At 37.1% G+C, this 17,652-nt stretch overlaps 1 protein-coding gene across 7 annotated transcripts in view; it reads left to right on the plus strand.

Annotated features, from left to right (window-relative positions):
* LOC128218453 (E3 ubiquitin-protein ligase HUWE1-like) overlaps positions 1 to 17,652 on the plus strand; it is a 98,046-nt gene that overhangs the window by 34,184 nt on the left and 46,210 nt on the right. For 6 of the 7 annotated variants that reach the window (XM_052926121.1, XM_052926124.1, XM_052926122.1 and 3 more), the window contains exons 28-49: positions 1,843 to 1,916; positions 2,281 to 2,438; positions 3,234 to 3,356; positions 3,910 to 4,074; positions 4,465 to 4,578; positions 5,295 to 5,390; positions 5,881 to 6,007; positions 6,212 to 6,336; positions 6,767 to 6,889; positions 7,299 to 7,417; positions 7,715 to 7,802; positions 10,418 to 10,585; positions 11,337 to 11,563; positions 11,827 to 12,067; positions 12,380 to 12,566; positions 12,895 to 13,056; positions 13,663 to 13,805; positions 14,236 to 14,436; positions 14,831 to 15,386; positions 15,661 to 15,735; positions 16,401 to 16,544; positions 16,874 to 17,008. In XM_052926121.1, the coding sequence (XP_052782081.1) occupies positions 1,843 to 1,916; positions 2,281 to 2,438; positions 3,234 to 3,356; positions 3,910 to 4,074; positions 4,465 to 4,578; positions 5,295 to 5,390; positions 5,881 to 6,007; positions 6,212 to 6,336; positions 6,767 to 6,889; positions 7,299 to 7,417; positions 7,715 to 7,802; positions 10,418 to 10,585; positions 11,337 to 11,563; positions 11,827 to 12,067; positions 12,380 to 12,566; positions 12,895 to 13,056; positions 13,663 to 13,805; positions 14,236 to 14,436; positions 14,831 to 15,386; positions 15,661 to 15,735; positions 16,401 to 16,544; positions 16,874 to 17,008 (3,551 nt within the window). The remainder of the gene's footprint in view (positions 1 to 1,842; positions 1,917 to 2,280; positions 2,439 to 3,233; positions 3,357 to 3,909; positions 4,075 to 4,464; positions 4,579 to 5,294; positions 5,391 to 5,880; positions 6,008 to 6,211; positions 6,337 to 6,766; positions 6,890 to 7,298; positions 7,418 to 7,714; positions 7,803 to 10,417; positions 10,586 to 11,336; positions 11,564 to 11,826; positions 12,068 to 12,379; positions 12,567 to 12,894; positions 13,057 to 13,662; positions 13,806 to 14,235; positions 14,437 to 14,830; positions 15,387 to 15,660; positions 15,736 to 16,400; positions 16,545 to 16,873; positions 17,009 to 17,652) is intronic. The other variant, XM_052926123.1, reaches the window with a different exon arrangement.

Raw genomic sequence — 17,652 nt, forward strand, 5'->3', positions numbered from 1 at the left:
CAGTAAGATATTAATCATAAATGTCATCAGATAAGTTTTCACATTATGGATTTGGCTATACTTGAAGCTATTTAAATGAAAAGAAGTGGAAATAAAACTCACATCTTGCGATGTTCCTACGCCATGCGATTTATTTGGCAAGTTAGATTTAGAACCTAAAACTTCTGTTACAAAGAAATATTCATGTACATTAAATACAAGCCCACAGCCCTTTAATAAGACAAAGTGACCAGATCGTTCAAAAAATGACAACTGACAACTTTTTTGGTTGTTGTATGATGAAAGGAAATGCACACTTTGTTTAATCACAAGAAAGGTGATGTATTTACTAGTTATGAGTGCAGAAATTACAAAACCACTACATTTAGAAGGCATGCTAATAGTTGTGATCATAAGAACTTTTCTTCAGGCTTGTTACTCTTTTATGGCCTATGTCTCTGGCCAGGCCAATCTTTTTTTTAAATGGCCTCTACTTTTTAAGTATGAGGGCCCATTGCCCCATGTTTTCAAATTTTAGGCAGATTGAATGTAGAATCTCTGACATAGCATTCATGTGTACGGGCTGGCTTGAATCTAGGTCACTCTGACAGGGCAGAATGCAAGATTAACAAAGTCGAAGGGCAACGTAACAATACATCTTGTTGTTGATGTTACTTTTTGACTTTGACATTAAATTTAAAACAAGGCTTTATTTTGATCATTATATCGATGAACTTAGCTAGCATTCATGTGTACGGGCTGGCTTGAATCTAGGTCACTCTGACAGGGCAGAATGCAAGAGTAACAAAGTCGAAGGGCAACGTAACAATCCATCTTGTTGTTGATGTTACTTTTTGACTTTGACACTAAATTGTAGAACATAATAGAAAGTTTTCCTTCGATTATTAGGGTTATGAACTTGCGCTAGCATTCATGTGTACGGGCTGACTTGAATCTAGGTCACTCTGACAGGGCAAAATGCAAAATAAATAAAGTCGAAGGGCAACAAAAAAATACATCTTGTTCTTTATGTTACTTTTTGACTTTGACGTTAATCACATATTCGCGAAGATCTTATAGTCTTTGAACTTTGGCTAGCATTCATGTGTACGGGCTGGCTTGAACATAGGTCACTCTGACAGGGCAGAATGCAAGACTTGTAAAGTCAAAAACAATGCAACAACATATCTTGTTGTTGATGTTGCTGTTGACTTTGACATTATCATCAATGTTATAAAGTCTGATCATTTATTTGCCTTTAACAAAACGATTGCTAGCATTCATGTGTACGGGCTGGCTTGAATCTAGGTCACTCTGACAGGGCAGAATGCAATATAAATAAAGTCGAAGGGCAACGTAACAATACATCTTGTTGTTGATGTTACTTTTTGACTTTGACAGACATAAAATTTCAGAATTTAAAGGAAGTTGTATTTTGATCATTAAGTCCATGAACTTAGCTGTCATTCATGTGTACGGGCTGGCTTGAATATAGGTCACTCTGACAGGGCAGAATGCAAAAGTAAAAAAGTTGAAGGGCAACGTAACAATACATCTTGTTGTTGATGTTACTTTTTGACTTAGACATAAAATTTCAGAATTTAAAAGAAAGTTGTATAATGTATTTTGAAAATTATGTAAAAGAACTTAAGCTAAAAAACAAGTTGCTGTTAAACAGCCAGGATCTGCCTTGGTTAGACTCATCATCATCATAACATCTGATACTGATGAGTCTAACCAGGACAGATCCACCCCTTACAGTTTAGACCTCCACTGGCAAGGATAAATGAAAGCATATTTGTATTATAGCCATACCAAGGAATGGGAACAGAGTGTTTCAAACTTTAAACTGTCTGTTTTCAGTGTGTTCAACTGGGCGTTATCCATCAATGGATCTGTGGCCTTGAATGAAGGGCTGGAGGACCCAGCACTACCTTGTAAGTTGATGGACTAGTTAACAGACATGTTTTGTACCTTTATGAACATTCCTGCCTATCTTGATGCATATTGAATTTTAAGAAGCAAAAAAGATTTTGATTTATTTTTATTAATATTGAATTTTAAGAAGCAGAGACTATTAGCTACAGCAGACTAATAAAATTAGCTACAGCAGACTAATAAAATTTTACTTTTTTTATTAAATATTTTTGTGTTTTTTTAAAACAAAACAGTACTGAAAGAAAAACAACTTTTAATGTGCCAGTTTTACAAGCGTATTTTGCCAATTATGTAAAAGATACAATGTTCATACTTGCAAATGATATAAGTTATTTCTTCAATTCCAATGCATTGTTATCTTAGTAGGTACTGGGAGTTTCCTGGACGCATGGCTCATGCTGATTGAGAAGATGGTCAACCCGAAGACAGTACTCGAGTCCACACATCTGCTCCCGGCCAAAGCCACAGGCACCTTCCTCAAGCCCTTTGACCCCATACAGTACCTCATAGGGGCTCAGAAGGTAGGGGGATTGTTTAATTAGTTTTACTTGATGTTTTAAACGAGTTGTCTCATTATGTTATGAAATCAATCTCTAAAATTGTCTGAGGCCCTGCTCTGCCATAGCTATGGGCGCTTTGATCAAGCCACTTAGATGTTCTACTCGATGGTTCAAACTAGTGGTTTCAATATGTTATAAAATCTATCTCTTAAATTGTATGAGGTCAGTGATTTTTTTGGTGCAATTTACTGCCATTTTTAAGGCTGTTTCCCCTTGCGAAAAACTCCATTTTTCCCAAAATTTTATAATTTTTTCCCAATTTGATAAATGTAGATTACTTTCATGAATTAAAAAGCAATGAATTTCTTGAAATATTAACCAAATCTTGACAAGACTTACTCTTTCACAGCATAATGTATGCATAAAAAAGTTAAAACATGCATACTTATATTATTTTAGCTATTTTGGCCGCTTTTGTATTTTTCCTAAGTCTACTTTTTCCCAATTTGCAAGCCACAGGCAGTTAACATTATTCAAAAAAAAATCACTGGAGGTACCTCTCCCTGGCAAATATATGGGCACATTGCTCAAGTCTTTTAGGTGTTCTACTTCATGTTTCAAACTAGTGGTCTCAATATGCTATAAAATCAATCTCTTCAATTGTCTGAGGCCCCGCTTCCGGCCAAATCTTCATGTTAGTTAGAAGGAATTTTGATAACTCATGGAAGCAAATTTAAGGCTGTATATCAATTCTATTAATGAATATAATGGCAAAATTTGGTAGCTTTTATATTTTGTTAAATGTCTTGTTTTCAGGCTGCGTTCATGGCCGTTATGAACCTGTGGAACAAGAAGCCCTTGAAGGTGTTTGGTGGCCGCATGTCTGAGTCCATCCTAGCCATCCTGTGCCATATATTCAAAGCAGAGACCATTATACAGGTATATTACGCCTAAAAAACAACTTTAGTTTAAGATATTTATTGCTGACCAAATTTTCAGTCCATAATTGGAGTATGAATGGTAAACTGACCTGAAACAAGAAGAAAAAGTATAATTGCCATTAATTATTGTAAATCCCTTTCTACCAACCAATCAGCTTTCAGGCCATTACCAGAAACAAAAAATATATTTTTTAGTTTTGCCTTGCTTCGTAATTTAATAGCTGGGATTTAGTGAATGTCCTTTTACAAGTTCATTGTATACATTCTGAATTAGGTCTGGTCAAATGCAAGATTTATGTTTCAGAGAAACCTCATTTGACAAATTTATTTGTAAATTTTGTGGAAAGGCTTGTATATATGACGTTTTATGACTTAATAATCTTGGAATTTCCTTTACTATAGATCATATGCATACCAATAATCTTGGAATTTCCTTTACTATAGATCATATGCATACCACAAGATATTATTTTATATCCAACAACATGATGCTGAATTGAGGCCATTCTGAATCCAGTTTCATTTTATGTCAATTGTTTTCCCCATTTAAGGAGCACCTGTCAAAGCAGAAGAAAGATGAAAGTAATGGGGCCACTGCAGGCCCCTCGTCCGCCGCTGCCGGGGCCTCAGGTGTCGGAGCCGCAGGGTCCAGCTCATCAGGGACCCTTGTGGGGGCCTCGACTGCCAGGCCAGTCAACGAGGGATATGTCACCGCGGTTAGTTTGCTTAACATAGCTATTTCTTTGTATGGTTTTGGATATGCATTTTGTATCATATTGGAAGATTATGCCATAATTGTGTTCATAATCTATTTAAATAGGGTGCTGATTAAATTGGAGTGTCAATATTGCCATTATAGCCAAAATACAAGCTGTGGAAGAAGTTCCATTGCAGATCATGCATCAGATGTTTATGTTTGTGTCCCCTTTGTGACATGGCATTAAAAACTTATCTGGCAATGATGAATGTTTGTGTGTTCTTATTTTCTTGTCCACTCACTTACTTCGCATTCTTAATAATTTAAAGGAATTCTGAATCATTAAACTTATGATAAAGCAAGTCAAAATAATTGGTTGACCTTCTACATCATTATTCTGTTATTACAGCTGATGGAGATGGGGTTCACTCGTGCCAGCTGTATAGACGCCTTGAACCACACCCAGACTCTGGAAGAGGCCACAGAGTATCTACTTACAAACTTTGACCCCACTGCTGCAGAGGTGAGGGCTCAATTATAGAAATCAAAAAAACGTCTTGTACATGTCATTGACCTTGGCTGTATTTTCATTTTATATTTGATTACAGTTGTTTACGGTTAAACATTTCTGAAATATTGATAGTGTCTTAAGCTATTCTCTTCCCATGGTCATTATGAATGGTGCTCCATGGAGTAAACAAATAGCGAGAGGAAATGTCCGTAAATCAAGCCCTGTGGTTCTTTGAGTCATAGGGTTCAAGTTCTGACAATATCTATGGAAATTATCTTTTTATTAGCTGAATTAATATTGATAACACGAAAAGATGAGTAAGAATTAGTGATATTTAGCTTATCTCTATGTAGAAGAAAATCTGTAGAAGAAAATCAGTTTGGGTAGCCCTGTAGTTGGCGTAAGCTTGGCCATCACTCAAAAACAGTTCAAGAAAGTCAAATTAAACCAGTTACACATGGTGCCAGACACAGTTCACACATGCATAGCAAGGGCCATAACTGTAACTGATAATTGTTGAATTAAGCCCCTTTTAACTGGAAAAGCGTGGACAAGAGTTGGGATTCGCTCTGCGGCGCTCTCGTCAGCTTATTATAATTAATAATTCATACCTTACTGGTCCAGTGGTAAAGTCTTTCAGCAATCCAGAGGTTCATGGATCGAATCCTGTAAATCCTGTATCAACATTGTCTTCTATACTGTGAAACAAATAGTTCTGTTCTCTGCAGCCCCCATTCAGTATGCCCGAAATAGCAGGAGTGGACTTGGATGAAGATGAACAAATGATGCAGGCAATAGCTCTCTCACTTAAACCTGAAGCCAAGGTAACTATTTATAGAATCTCTGTCTCTGGGTAATACCATAATTTTAGGTATATATATAGCACGCAGCAGAAAAATTGTTGGAAAAATTGAGTAGTATCTCTTAATACTATTTTTAAATTTAATTTCAGGGAAAAAGCAAAAATTCCAATGTTCGCTTGACGTGTTATTGTCCGCAATTTAATATTTTAAAAACGGATTCTTAGTGTATAATCTACAGTATAAATGGGTAAAGATTGGATATTTATCTGATCAACAGTTTGTAGAGTATGTGGAGTTCTAAACTTGTTAGATACTTTCTGTGGGATAACATGACTTGTCAAACATGTCAAACTAAGAGTGATGATTGCAATCATGATTGAGATTCATTTTTGGGAATTTGATTCCATCTGGACTCCCTCAATTCGTACCTGCAGAATTGGAAAACATTCAAGTGTCTGTAAATAATACATGTGCATTTTTGTAGTATAATTCTGCTTGTGTTACATTTCAGGCTGAAGAGGAAGCCAAGAAAAAAGAAGCTGAGAAGGCCGCTGCTGAGACTGAGCAGAAGAGAGAAGACAGCCAGGAGCCTCTGAGCAAGGCCACCCTGGACAACTTTACCAGCAACCTATTCCCAGGTAGGTGGGAAACTAAGCATAGTTGTATACAAGGCCTTTGAGACAAAACTATGATCAGCGTCTCATCAACAATTATACATGTCTCATTAAAATGATCAAGGTTTCATTAAGGAGGACCTATGTCTGATTAACCGTGATCCATATTGTATGGGAACAAGATATCTTCAACACATGGTATAATGTTTCTTACACTTGTTACAACAGGCTGCCTGGCCCTGCTGGACATGCTGCCAGAGACAGTGTATCGTGTCTGTGAGCTGCTTATTGTGGTCACTCAGAGGAACGGTCAGGAGTGGCAGAACATGGCCCTCAATACATTAGTTGACGAGGTAAGGATACAGAAACTGTTTAGTCTGTCAAATTTTTTATTAGTTTTTTTTTTGCATATACAGTTGAACCTTGTTGGCTCACACTCCCAGGGATCCACAAATCAAGCCTCAGGACATTCGGGCCAAGTGGGAATGCTTACCATCAGTATATAGAAATCTGTCTCTTACATTCAGTTGGAGCGAACAAGGAATTCGAGCCAAGCAAGTTCAAGCCAATTGAGTTTGACTGTACACCCAGTCAAGGGTTTGCTTAGTCTTCTGTTCAAAGTTAAAAGCATTACCAGCACAAGCCTGATCATATGACAAGTGGGATACTTACCTTAGGTTAATGAATTAAGTCAGATGTTTTTTATGTATACCGGACCAGCCTGTCGCCCAGACAGGTGAAAAGTAAGAGTTGCATGTAAAGTGCCATGGCTGTATTTTTCAGATAAAGAAGCTAGCTCGAAGTATCCTGTCGTTGTCCTCTCCATCAGACTTCTCAAACCCCATAGCAGAGCAGGATGCCTCCAAGTTTGCTGTCCGCATACACCTCTTCACTCTGCTGTTTGAAGTATGTATACGTGCATTTAGAGAGGCAAATTTCATGTATATTTCTACGTACACAGTAGAGAAGATAGAATATTCAGCTCTCTATATGCTTTATCAAATATTACCTACCCTAGCCACATCTCAGACCACTGTGCTCAGGAGTGTGTATATGTTTTAGTGGGTTCACGAAGTCAATTTAATTGGTGTACATTAATACCCAGATGAAAAAGAAAATGAAATTGTTCGAAAAAAAGCAAATAATTTAAATAGAAAACTATTCATTTTACTATGTGCAAAACTAGCAAATGCTCACACTAGGACTATCTTTTAAGGGTATGAATTTGTGACTTCTTTAAAAGCTTGCAATTTTGCACATCTACTGTGTGTCATGCATGTAACATTCTGTAATCATGTTTTTATCCCATCACCAGGAGACCATGATGCCGTGTGCAGAAGCCGTAGAGAACAGCGATCTGACTGAGCTGTTAGTCCAGGTTATGATGGCTGGCAAAGAGTACTTGCTCGCTGTAAAGAATGCTCCAACCCCAAAGTAGGTGTACTATGTTAAATGTTAAGTTTTGATTGGGCAAACTTATCATGTTGAAGTAATTATCTATTTCACAATTTAAATGCACTCTTCAGATTTAAATGCACTCATTCTGAAGTATTTGATCTGCTCCAACTGTTCAGTTTAGAATGCATACAACGAGATCTGACAATCTATGAATTGATAAGAAATTGAATAATAATGAACGGTCTTCCCACCATAAATATTTTTTAGGTCTTATTAATGTTTGTCTCTTAGCTTAGATATATGGTAAAGGTTAAACCCTGTTTATATCACCAGGTGGCTGGCTCCACTACTGTTGTTGCTGGATTTGTATGAGAAAGTTTCCGTCATATCAAGAAGAAAGTTGGATGCTGAGGTCTCCATGGTAAGGAATCAGTTATGAAATCCAGTCAACACTCATGGGTTTAAAAAAAGACCTATGACTTAACTGACATACACATATTTCTCAATGTCTGTCTGCCCCTTAAACTTTATTCAACGTACGCTTATTACAGTTAGTTATGTGTACCATGTAAGGGCCCAATCGTAATCAAAGTTTAGTTTAAACTTTTATTAACCAGGTTTTCAACGAAAACCGGGTTATTAGATTGAGGTTGTCGTTGGGCGGGCGGGTGGGTGTCAAAACATTGGTTTCTGTTCAATAACTTAAGTTAACATTGATAGATATTGATGAAACTTGGTGTGTAGGTAGCTTATGGGAAGAGCTAGCTTGGGATTACTTTTGAGGGGGGATGGGCTAAGGTCAAGGTCACTGTTACTAAAAATAGAAAAATGGTTTCTGCCCAATAACTTTAGTTAGCATTGATAGATATTGACGAAACTTGGTGTGTAAGTTGCTTATGTTAAGAGCTAGCTTGGGATTGCTTTTGAGTGGGGAGGGGCTAAGGTCAAGGTCACTATAACTTAAAATAGAAAAATGGTCAAGGTCACTGTTACTCAAAATAGAAAAATGGTTTCTGCCCAATAACTTGAGTTAGCATTGACAGATATTGATGAAACTTGGTGTGTAGGTAGCTTATGTGAAGAGCTACCTTTGGATTGCTTTCGAGGGGGGTGGGGCTAAGGTCAAGGTCGCCTGTTACTAAAAATAGAAAAATGGTTTCTGCCCAATAACTTTAGTTAGGATTGATAGATATTGACGAAAGTTGGTGTGTAGGTAGCTTATGTCAAGAGCTAGCTTGGGATTGCTATTGAGGGGTGAGGGGCTAAGGTCAAGGTCACTGTTACTTAAAATAGAAAAATGGTTTCTGCCCAATAGCTTTAGTAAGCATTGACCGATATTGATGAAACTTGTTGTGTAAGTTGCTTATGTGAAGAGCTAGCTTGGGATTGCTTTTGAGGGGGGTGGGGCTAAGGTCAAGGTCGCCTGTTACTAAAAATAGAAAAATGGTTTCTGCCACTTAAAATAGAAAAATGGTTTCTGCCCAATAACTTTAGTTAGGATTGATAGATATTGACGAAAGTTGGTGTGTAGGTAGCTTATGTGAAGAGCTAGCTTGGGATTGCTTTTGAGGGGGGATGGGCTAAGGTCAAGGTCGCCTGTTACTTAAAATAGAATAATGGTTTCTGCCCAATAACATAAGTTAGCATTGATAGATATTGATGAAACTTAGTGTGTAGGTAGCTTATGTACAGAGCTAGCTTGGGATTGCTTTTGAGGGGGGTGAAGCTAAGGTCAAGGTCACTGTTACTAAAAAAGAAAAATGGTTTCTGCCCAATAACTTTAGTTAGGATTGATAGATATTGATGAAATTTTGTGTGTATGTACTATTAGCTTATGTGAAGAGCAAGCTTAGAATTTCTTTTGAGGGGGATGGGGTCAAGGTCACTGTTACTAAAAATAGAAAAATGGTTTCTGCCCAATAACTTTAGTTAGCATTGATAGATATTGATGAAACTTAGAGCGAAGGTAGCTTATGTGAAGAGCTAGCTTGGGAGGTGGGGTGAAGGTCACTGTTCCTAAAAATAGAAAAATGTTTTTCTGCCCAACAACTTAGTTATAATTGATGGATAGTGATGAATCTTAGTGTGAATATAGCTTATATGAAGCTGCAGATTGAACTTGCTTTTGAGGGTGGGGACTTCAGAAGGTCAAGGTACTTGATTTGTTGAGTGTAAGTTAAAAACTTAAGTTTTTTTTTAAAAAGCAGACAACTGATTTTTTGAGAATATTTTACAAGGGAAGTTAATTTTTCTGTTGATTTATAGAAAAACAAAACTTTCTTACTTGATTGGGTAACAAGTTTATGCCTTAATCCAGCTTATGGTAGCTTTAGCAGAAGCGGCACTCTTGCAGCATTGGTGATACAGTATTGTTTAGAAATTTGATTGACATCTTGTAAGATCTTTTCTTAATTTCATTCTAACATTCAAGAAAACATTTTATTCAACAATCTCTGCAGGATCTGTGTATCATCAATGCTGGAAATAAGACTCTGCCTCCAATAGGCGGGTGCTGGAAACTAAACTTCATATGCTTTTAAGTGTAGCATGTAGAATTAAGAATTTTTTAAGAATTTTTATTAATTAGCAAATGACATATCCAATATATTAGCTTATTGGTATCAAAAAGATAAAGTCATACAACAAATTAATTGGCTATAATTTCTGACTGCCCATAACAAAAACCTGGTTTCGTCGCATTGCGGCGCTTCTAGTTTGTTCTACAACTGTTGTGAAGGAAGTTTAATTGATTAAAGCTAAGTGGACGTTATGCGAGAGAGTGGTTTTGTATTGTTGGGGAAACAGTAGAATCTGGAGAACCCCTGCTTGTCCTGGTGACACCGAACCAAACTCACATACGCCGAGGCCCGAAATCGAACCTGGACGCCTTAAGGAGAAGCAAATACACTAACCACTGGGCTTATCAAAGAATCTGTGTTTGATAGTAAAACCTGAACACACTCATTTATGAATGCTAAAAACTGTCTTGATATAGAATTGGGGTTATCTATTTATTTTTGTGCTATGATTTTACAGAACAACTGTCACACCTGGAAATGGTTTGATGACTCGAATGGTCGCTGGTGCAAGTATACTGCAGGGAATAACAAGACGATAGACGATGCCTACCAGGCAGGGGAGAGTAGTATAAGATTCACAGCCGGACGACGACGCTACACCGTTCACTTTAGCTCCATGGTTCAGGTACAGATATATGGATATGATTGTCAAGATTAAGCAGAAATTTATGAATAAATCAAGATGCTTACCAGCCTGAAGTGTAGTGTGAGATTCATGGCCTTGCAATGGCATTGCACAGTTAATTCAGTTCCATGATTTAAGTATAGAAATATGAACATGATTGTCAAGATTTAGTAGAATTTAGTTATTAGGTCAAAATCCTTACCAGCCTGGCAGTAGCATAAGATTCATAGCCATGCAATGAAATGGATTTGATGGAATCTAAAAAGATAAGTCTTGCCAAGCATGTCCAAGATTGTAATTCTTTGAAAGTAAAGAGTTGAGATCTATCTGATATAAAAATAGGCTTGTCATATTATAGAGCTATCTATAGGCGACAAAAAAAAAAGAAAAAAAAAGGTCACCCCAAATTGTCTTGGTATGTTTTTAAAGGGCATTGCTTGCTAATTATATCAGAGAAATGTATGGAAGAAATGCCTAACAATACTGTATTGATAATGCTTTTGCAGTTTGTATTTTTATTCTTTATTTTTTCTATTAGATTTGTAATAACTTATCTTTCAAGGTCTAAAAATATTTTTTGTGATATTGTATTTGGTATATTTTTTATATTTCCAACGTCACATGATTTGGTACAGAGTCACCAAGTAATCCAACGTCACATGATTTGGTACAGAGTCACCAAGTAATCCAACGTCACATGATTTGGTATCGGATAACCTTAACATGCATATATTGTGTCTGTATGTTTTAGATCAACGAGGACACTGGAAACAGGAGGCCAATTATGTTGACTCCGCTCTCAACGATGGAAATAAAACAGTCAAATGAAAAGAAAGAGGAAAACACATCAGAGGCCCAGGCAGTGTCCGACAGTAAGGTGGATAAGATGGACACAGATTCTGGGGCCTTGACAGAGGACAAAGCTGCGGTGAAAGTTGTGACGGGCCTCACATCAGCACAGATATCAAATATCATCAGGTAGGTGAAAGATCTTGTGAAGAGATTTTTTTTGTGTTTGTTTAAGAAACATGTCAGGGCCTAAAATTTATATATATACCCATGGGATAGTTGAGTATATAAATATCTTGTTTTTTTTGTTACCTGCGCCAAAAAAACAAAAATGCTGCTAAATTCAATTTGTAGTATCGAAGTGTGCTATGAGACTATGTTTTTAGTCATACTATAACTTGATGTGAACACATGGGACATTTTAGTTGAACCATCTTAAACAAATGTTTCAGCTCTGTAGTGAGTATGATCAGTGTGCCAGTAGAAGCTGAGACTCTACACGCAGCCTTACGCCTGATCCTGCGACTGACACGGGAACACAAGTATGCTTTGCAATTTGCTGAGCTGGGCGGTCCTCGACTGTTACTTGGGCTTACACAGGCGTCGGCGTTCCAGGGATTCTTGTCACTCGTCACACTGATCTTCAGACACATTCTTGAGGAGCCGGCTTCACTGAGATACTGTATGGAGAAGGTATGACGGAGATAATGATTATTGAAATTAGTAGAACTTGAGTCAACTTTGCTTTGAAAATATGAATGGGGAAAAGGCGGTAGATTTTACGTCAAATCTTATTCATGATTCAATACCACAGAAGTTACCTTGTTTTACACAACATTCTGTTTTTCCAAACTGAAAATATTTGCAATATCTGCGACCAACATCATATAAGTTTTATCGATTGAAAAGTAATTGTTAGCTTTGCTCAGTAATTAAGTCAACATTTGGCCATAGATTAAATGCATTATAACAGGAATGGTTATCACATATTGTCATTTCTTTTAGGTGGTGAAGAACTCGTGTTCCGGTGCAGGGTCAAGTATTAGTGGTGTATCACAAAGGAGTTTCGGGGCCAAGGAGATGAACTATGTTCTACGTGTACTCAGCCCTGCAGCTTGCCGTGACCCACACCTGTTTGCCGAGATAGGCAAGGAGTGCATGAGGATTGCCCTACCTCCCCCGTCTAAACGAGGTAAGTTGTGTTTAGATCTATTCATATTTACTGTGTAGTCTTATAGGGGTGAGGTTTGTTAGTTAACTCTATAAACATATATTCATTGTCCTCAATAAGAACTGGCTGGCGGCCAAAATGCCAGGATCAAAATTGGAAAAATATTTGAACTTAAAAGTAGTAGCTGATCGGTTACTTTACTATCTTACTTATTGGGAACCCTGTATATTGAATTTCAAATTAAGTGAAAAAAAGTTGCGTTCTCAGTGTTAATATAACCTAATGTATTTTTTAGCAATATTGATAGGTGCATCAAACTTTGCAAAAAGGATCCTCTGATTTGTTTTAGATGAGGAAGAGTCACGGTTAACGGGTCCAAACGCTCCCCAGATTCTGCGGTGCATTGCGACCAAGCAGATGTCCAGTACAACAGTTGTCTCCCCCATGAAGGATGTGGTAGAGAGCTTACTGGACGGCCTTGTGGTCAAATATGCGTGGAATAATGAAGATGGTAGGTGGATCATCTTAAGACAGCCCCAGAACACTATTACCCCTTTTTCATTGATGTCCTTGGGACATTACCCTAGGAAAAGGTGGTAATCATTAATAAATTAATGAGGCAGTTTCTGGGAGTTGATAGGGGTCGTCTTCAGAGTCTGGGCTTTATCAGCTTCAAAAAACAATTCTTTTTTGTATAAATGTCGTGGAATGAAAGTTTTGAAATAAGATCACAAATGATATGCTTCATATTAAATTTTTGTATGAACATGAACTTAATTTTTTTTGGAAATTAAAAATTGATAACACTGATGTTCTTACTTTAGTTGTCATTGTTAAAAGTAACACAGCAAGACTTAGTGTCCCCCAACTTGGCTGACATACGGACAGTCATAATATTAGATCATATCTTAGATTATAAGTATGAAGATAAATCATGTTGTGATCATTAAATGAACTTATCATTAAACTCATATATTAACATTGTGGTGGAAGCAATCAGGGTCACTGTCTGAGGTGATAGCACAGGTGTTTACTGAGGTTACAGATCTGCAGTTTTGATCTTAAATGTTTCACATCATGTTGTCCCAAAATTGCGCTAAACCCAACTTTTTTCTAGGTGCTGGTGGAAGTGGAGAGGGCAAGATGTCCCAGTCACTATCGGAGGTTTTAGAACAGGTGGTTACTGAGCTAACAGATCGGCAGTCTGAGATCACTAGGCAAAACAGCACGGCTGAGATGTTACACACTGAAGATGATCAGGTAGGGGCTGCTTTTCATGCATTGTTTTTAAGTCGAAAATATATCTCAAGAACATATGGGTTTATGGCCTGTAAGAATTTAACCATCAGAGGCCAATGGTAACACACTGGATAACTTTTCTGCAGGCTATCTCTGATTAGTTTGCATATTCAAGCAATTTAATTGGTAAACTGTCATTTTTTGGATAAATATTGACTAATCAAATATTCAGTTTGAATTAATCGCTTTTATAGAATTTTCTTTAGTTCTCCCTTTCATACCTTAATGGTTGCCAACAGATATATTGAGAAATTCCGAAAGGCAAGTCCATATTGGTTAGACTAAGAGCTTGTTAAACATATTTTTGTGGAGGTTTATTTCACCAAACACAAGAAATACATATTTGTACGTTATAATAGACATACCTTAATCAGCAGAAGCTTCTTTTCAGGTCAATGCTGAGGGTAGCAGTGATGGAGCCAACAAGGGTACAGATGGGAAATCTGGGGAAGACAAACAGATACAGAAACCCTTGTTAACGAAGTCCAACATCCTAAGGATCCTCTCGGAGATCATAAAGTCGTACTGTAACTGCACACAGCTTGTGACCCAGCATATGTACCATGCTAAGCAGTCAGAACTGCTTGAAGAGGTATGGTTATGAATTTAAGAAATGAGTACGAAAATTTATTATCTCCCAAGTGTATAGGCGTACTTGTACCTTAACTTTAACCAGCATTTCACCAAGCATATCTACCATGCAGGGCATTCAGAACTGCTGACAGAGCTAAGCTTATTTCGCTGCTGTAAAATTTTATAATGTAACATTTTTATCTAAAACAAAACTTGGAATTATTTTTTTGATAAATAGTTCAAAGACAAGCTTGTTTCTGCTTGATGTTAGTTGTGTTTTGTATATTTCATCAACCAAATTGCAAGCACCCTTTAGAGTTACTCTTGTTTGCCTTACCTAAGGGAGGTAAAATTAAATACACAGCTAGTGTTTAAATTTCACTGTGTAAATCATTTTCTCTTAAATGTTTCAGGACTGCTCAGTGCTAGCGTTTGTACTGGATCACTTACTTCACGCAAGTGGTAACATGGGTGATAAAGACTGTCCCGCTCTTTCCCGCGTGTTCATCGCAAGTATTGCATCATGCAACCACTGTCCCGAGGCGCAATTGACCCTCGTCAGTGAGGTGAAATCTGCGCTCCAACGAGCTTTAGGCCTGCCAGAGAGCTCAGACAAACACACACGTGTTCAGGCATTGGTGGGCATCATTAACACTATGATAGAATCGTGTCCCACCCCTGGCCAAGTCCCGAATCAAGTGTTCAAAGGGCAACAGACTTTAATGAATAATATGGTGAAAAACTTGTTAAAGAGAGGCTTAGTGACAGATTTAGCGCGGATTCCGTATAGTCTGGATCTATCTAGTCCATTTATGGCAGCAACAGTGAATGCTGGTCTCAAGCCGCTGGAGACATTGTCGCGCAGTGTGAACCAGCATAGTCAAGGTGGTGTTACTGCAAAGCAGAAAAAGACCACGGCTGATGTGCAAGAGTCTGCTGAGAATAATACGACTACTCCTAATGCTCCAGGTATATGTCGGTTTACGATTTACGAAAATAGAGGAGATAAAGTGGATAATAATTTGTTACTTATTTTTTTGAGCAAGGGATTTTTATTTTGAATAGAAATATCTTATAAGTCGTTCCTTTCATTAATGTCAGAACTGCACAAGCAGATGCCTTAGTCTTTTAGGCAAACTTTGTATGGTCAGGGATGTTACATTCATGGCAAAATGATAATGTCCACATACTTCTGAAAAAGCCTTGACATTTGTGTTTCATGAAGTTTTCTTTCTTTCACCAGAATCCCAGGAGGCCCAGCAGCCAGATGGGAATGAAGTATCGATAGAGGAAGTTCTCAACCCATCACAGTCAGAAGGTAAGCATTAACATTCCTGTAAAGCTTGTTTCTTTATTTGTTGTGTGTTAAAGACAGAAGGTCAATTGACAAGTTGATTACTCTCAATTCTTGAGTCTTACTTTCTATAAATAGATAGGCTTAGAGATTTGTTTAAGACTTTCTGACTTATGCTAAAAACTTGGAATTTAATAATTGGCTACATGAATCTTGTTTATTCAGTTAATAAAAAATGACTAATTGATTACTCATATGCAGCAGATCTATGTATGGTCATGTGCACAGATGTTTCTCAAATGATACTGGACCAAACGTTGATATCAACAGTAAAAATATAAAAGCTTCGATCCCTTTAATAGATTTTTTAAGTTGTGCACATTAGACAGGTCAGGAATCACAGTGTATTGCAAGCCCCAATTTCTCGAAACTTTTTAACCTTAAGGTTTAAGTAGCTTATTTCAATAAGCCAAAATACATGCTTAAATAGTATTTTGATAAATGAAAATTGTTTAATCTGATAATCATGATGATAATTCCTTTCTCAAGTATAAAAACTCTTAAAAAAGTTAACATATAGCAATTTATTGAAAACCCAAAATAGAGAGCTTAGCTTAATCATGTTATAAGAGACTTAAGAAGTTTCAAGAAATAGGGGCCATAACATCAATTAAGACTATTGTTTGCAGGCTTAGAAGAGACACACCAGGAATCTGTAGTTGAACCTGCTGCTGGGACAAATGAACTTGATGATGTGATAGATGACCTTCTCGATCGAGGTCAAGGTGGCGACCCAGAGTCCCAAGTCATGGGGGAGATCATCATGGACACTGGTAAGTAACATGAATGTTATAGGGGTGGGGTTAGTTTTAGGCACCCCCACATGATCTTGATAATTTGAAACACTGGACACTGTTATTTGTGTGAGGGGATTTGGAGATAATATATTGCTTCATAAGGCCAGATCAAAATAGGCCAAATGTCATAGACATCCATGCATCGCACCACTACCATGTTCATTCTGAACAATTGGTTAATATTTTTGTCATTTTGGCTTAACTCTTTGGGAAACCTTGATAGATGCACTTAGTTAAATGACTTATGTTAGTAAATGTGTTGCCGACTATAGACCACTTGACTATCAAAAACTGCTGCATTTCAGACCAGCCTGTGGATGACCAAGATGTTCTAGTGGACGTGGACATAGAGGAAGGTGATCTGGATGACCACCACGACTCACAGATGATCTCACAACTCATCTCTGAGACAGATGATGATGATATTGATCATACACAGAGTGAGTTACCTACTGGATTGGCCATCCTAACAAGAATTGTATTTGGAGCAATTAGCATGAATTATTTACATTTCAATTATGGTATTAAAATGGTATCAAGCCCAGTTTTCAAAAAACTTGAATTCTGTACATGTTAAATTATAAATGCATGTGCTGGGCCATAATATTCATAAACTTCATAGTTAATATTTTCACCTTTGTGATTTTTTTGAATTTTTAACAACAAAAATCTTAAATAACCTCTATTATTTTTTTTATCAAATTTATTCATATACCTTGACTATATGGATCTTTTTCTTGCTAATATAAACACTACAAGCTTTCTTTAAATCTAACCGGCTGGTGCTACTTTTGTGTCCCCTGTGAAGATAGGGATTAGTTTTACCGTTGTTTGTGCACTTTGTTTCAGATTAATAACTTTTGAATTACTTACTGTTGACATGTTATGCGTAATCATTGTCGTAAGATTACCCCTATTTTAGGGTCAGTAGGTCAAGTTCATGTTGACCTGTACTAAAAACCATAATTACATCTGGTTCGCAGAATTCTAACTTATCAATGCAAGATGTACTTTAAATATTGTTGTAAAGGCTTCATGATAGATAGGGGTGAGAACAAACTTCTATTAGATATAAAGACCTGGC

Source organism: Mya arenaria, chromosome 14 (genome assembly GCF_026914265.1).
Source record: "Mya arenaria isolate MELC-2E11 chromosome 14, ASM2691426v1".
NCBI lineage: Eukaryota > Metazoa > Mollusca > Bivalvia > Myida > Myidae > Mya > Mya arenaria.